Source organism: Merops nubicus, unplaced genomic scaffold (genome assembly GCF_000691845.1).
Source record: "Merops nubicus isolate BGI_N331 unplaced genomic scaffold, ASM69184v1 scaffold11201, whole genome shotgun sequence".
NCBI classification, from domain to species: domain Eukaryota; kingdom Metazoa; phylum Chordata; class Aves; order Coraciiformes; family Meropidae; genus Merops; species Merops nubicus.
This window is the reverse complement of record NW_008587613.1, coordinates 6,740-8,677: the sequence shown is the minus strand read 5'-3', so window position 1 is coordinate 8,677 and position 1,938 is coordinate 6,740. Positions and strand designations below refer to the sequence as shown.

The 1,938-nt window shown below is 37.3% G+C and overlaps 1 protein-coding gene across 1 annotated transcript; it reads left to right on the top strand.

Moving 5' to 3' along the window:
- Positions 1–351: 351 nt before the first annotated feature.
- On the top strand, positions 352–485 carry LOC103781273 (serine/arginine-rich splicing factor 11-like; the record flags this gene model as incomplete). The annotated part of the gene is made up of 1 exon (XM_008948982.1): positions 352–485. A coding segment is annotated over one exon (134 nt), but the record flags the coding sequence as incomplete, so codon positions are not given.
- Positions 486–1,938: the final 1,453 nt, after the last annotated feature.

Genomic DNA, 1,938 nt, shown 5'->3' with positions numbered 1-1,938 from the left:
AAGACAATGTATAAATTCTCCACTTGACAAATCTGTCAAATATATATGCTGCTTGCAGTAGTAATCTGAAATGCAGTGGCCAATATTGTTTAGCAAGAGTATAGAATTAGTGTTCTTAATTTGGAATTTCCAATTTTTTTCTGAAAATTTCCATAATAAAGGAGAAGGTGCTATGCTATGCTTGTTGCAGTGACATCTCAAGGGGGCCATTGAGTAAATTTCTATGCTCTTGCCTTTTGACTGATTCTTCTAGGAAGTCTAGAGCCTAGTTCTTTGTTACAGAGTAATAGTTAAAAGTACATTCGTATAGTTATTTAGCATGACTAATTGTTTTCTCCTTTTATCTTGCAGCAACGCACCTCTTGCTTTTTCCTCCAAAGTATGTTATATTAAGTTTCGTGAGGCATCGAGTGTTGGTGTGGCCCAGCATCTAACTAACACGGTTTTTATTGACAGAGCTTTGATAGTTGTGCCCTGTGCAGAAGGTTGGTATTCCACACGTTTCTGTGTAACGTTGCTCTTCGTTGTGTGTGTTAATTGTTTTATGCTCTTCATGTAAGGAGGTGGTGCTCTGTTGTTGTTTTATTTTATTTTACTGCTTTTTGGGAAAAAAAAAAATCCCGAAAAAAATCTGAAAATTTAATGAAAAAAAACAGCGATATAGATTTAATTGAAATTCAGCATTAGAAAAAAGGCAGTTAATATAAATTAGGATAATTGCATTTTCCATAGTTATTACATACGCTGAGGGAAGAGAAGGTAAAATTGTTCCCTCCAGCATGGTTTGTGCTGGCAAGCTTATTCTCACACAGAATTCTCAGTGAAGTCAATGGAGCACTGAAAAGACTGAGCAATTTCCTGGCACTGGTAACACTGCAGTTTAGGTCTTAATGTGTCACCTTTTGTGTGATGGGGTTTGTTCTGGTTGTTTGTTTTTTTTTTTTTTTTTAAGATACTGATTATTTTTCCATGTTTTTTAGACTGAATCTGAATTTTGCTTGTAGGCATGATGTATGCATTTGGCCATTCATCTAATGTAGAATACTTAGCATTCATGGTGATAATTACTGTCTGAATGCAAATGTGTACCTGCTAGTTTAAATAAAAGAATACAATTTTCCTTTGTTATTACTATAGAAAGTACTACTCTGTATGCCATAAAAAGGCTTTCTTATATATACTGGCACACCAATTTTGGTTTTGATTCTGATTTAAAAATGCAGTGATCTCTACAGAAGCCATCCAGCGTAAAATATTTTTTAAGCCCTTAATAAGATAAAATACTTGGTGAATACTAAATTGAAAATGTTCCTTTAGCTTCCTTTGAAGCCACACTTCTGCAGATGTGTTGACTAGCAGGTGGTTCATGTTGTTGGTATGCTGCCCCAGCTCTGAGTGCCGTTCTGTGAGGCATGGCCCTGTGGTGGGTGTGCTGCCGGAGTCAGGCAGAGCCCCATTGACTTCATTGGTGTTGCTGTGGAATTGAGCATCTGTCCGCATGGTTCCGGACTTTTTGCCTTTTTGGAGTGGAAACATTCCAGCTGGTGAAGTAAGCCTAACTTCATTTTTAATGTGATGGCTGTTTCGCCTTGAACAACAATGTTGAATGAAAAATAAATTAATTGAATGAAAACAATTGAACCATAAACTGCAGCAAGTCCAGAAGTACCTCCTATTATGTTTTCTAACTGCAAGACTCAGGTTTTGATTCAAAAAATACTGATGGCTTTCTGGAGTTTATTAACAGTGGTCCCAGAGAACCATTTTTTGTCAGATCCTGATCTGGATAGTGTAAGATCAGTGCTGCTGCAGTAATGGTCTGGGATGTTCCTAGCAAGCTCTGGCAAGTCTCCAGAATGTGATAGATGCTGTAGGTGCTTTCACTAGAGGCTATACTACAATATACCACGTATCCGTGTAGCCTCCTAATAGTAGCCT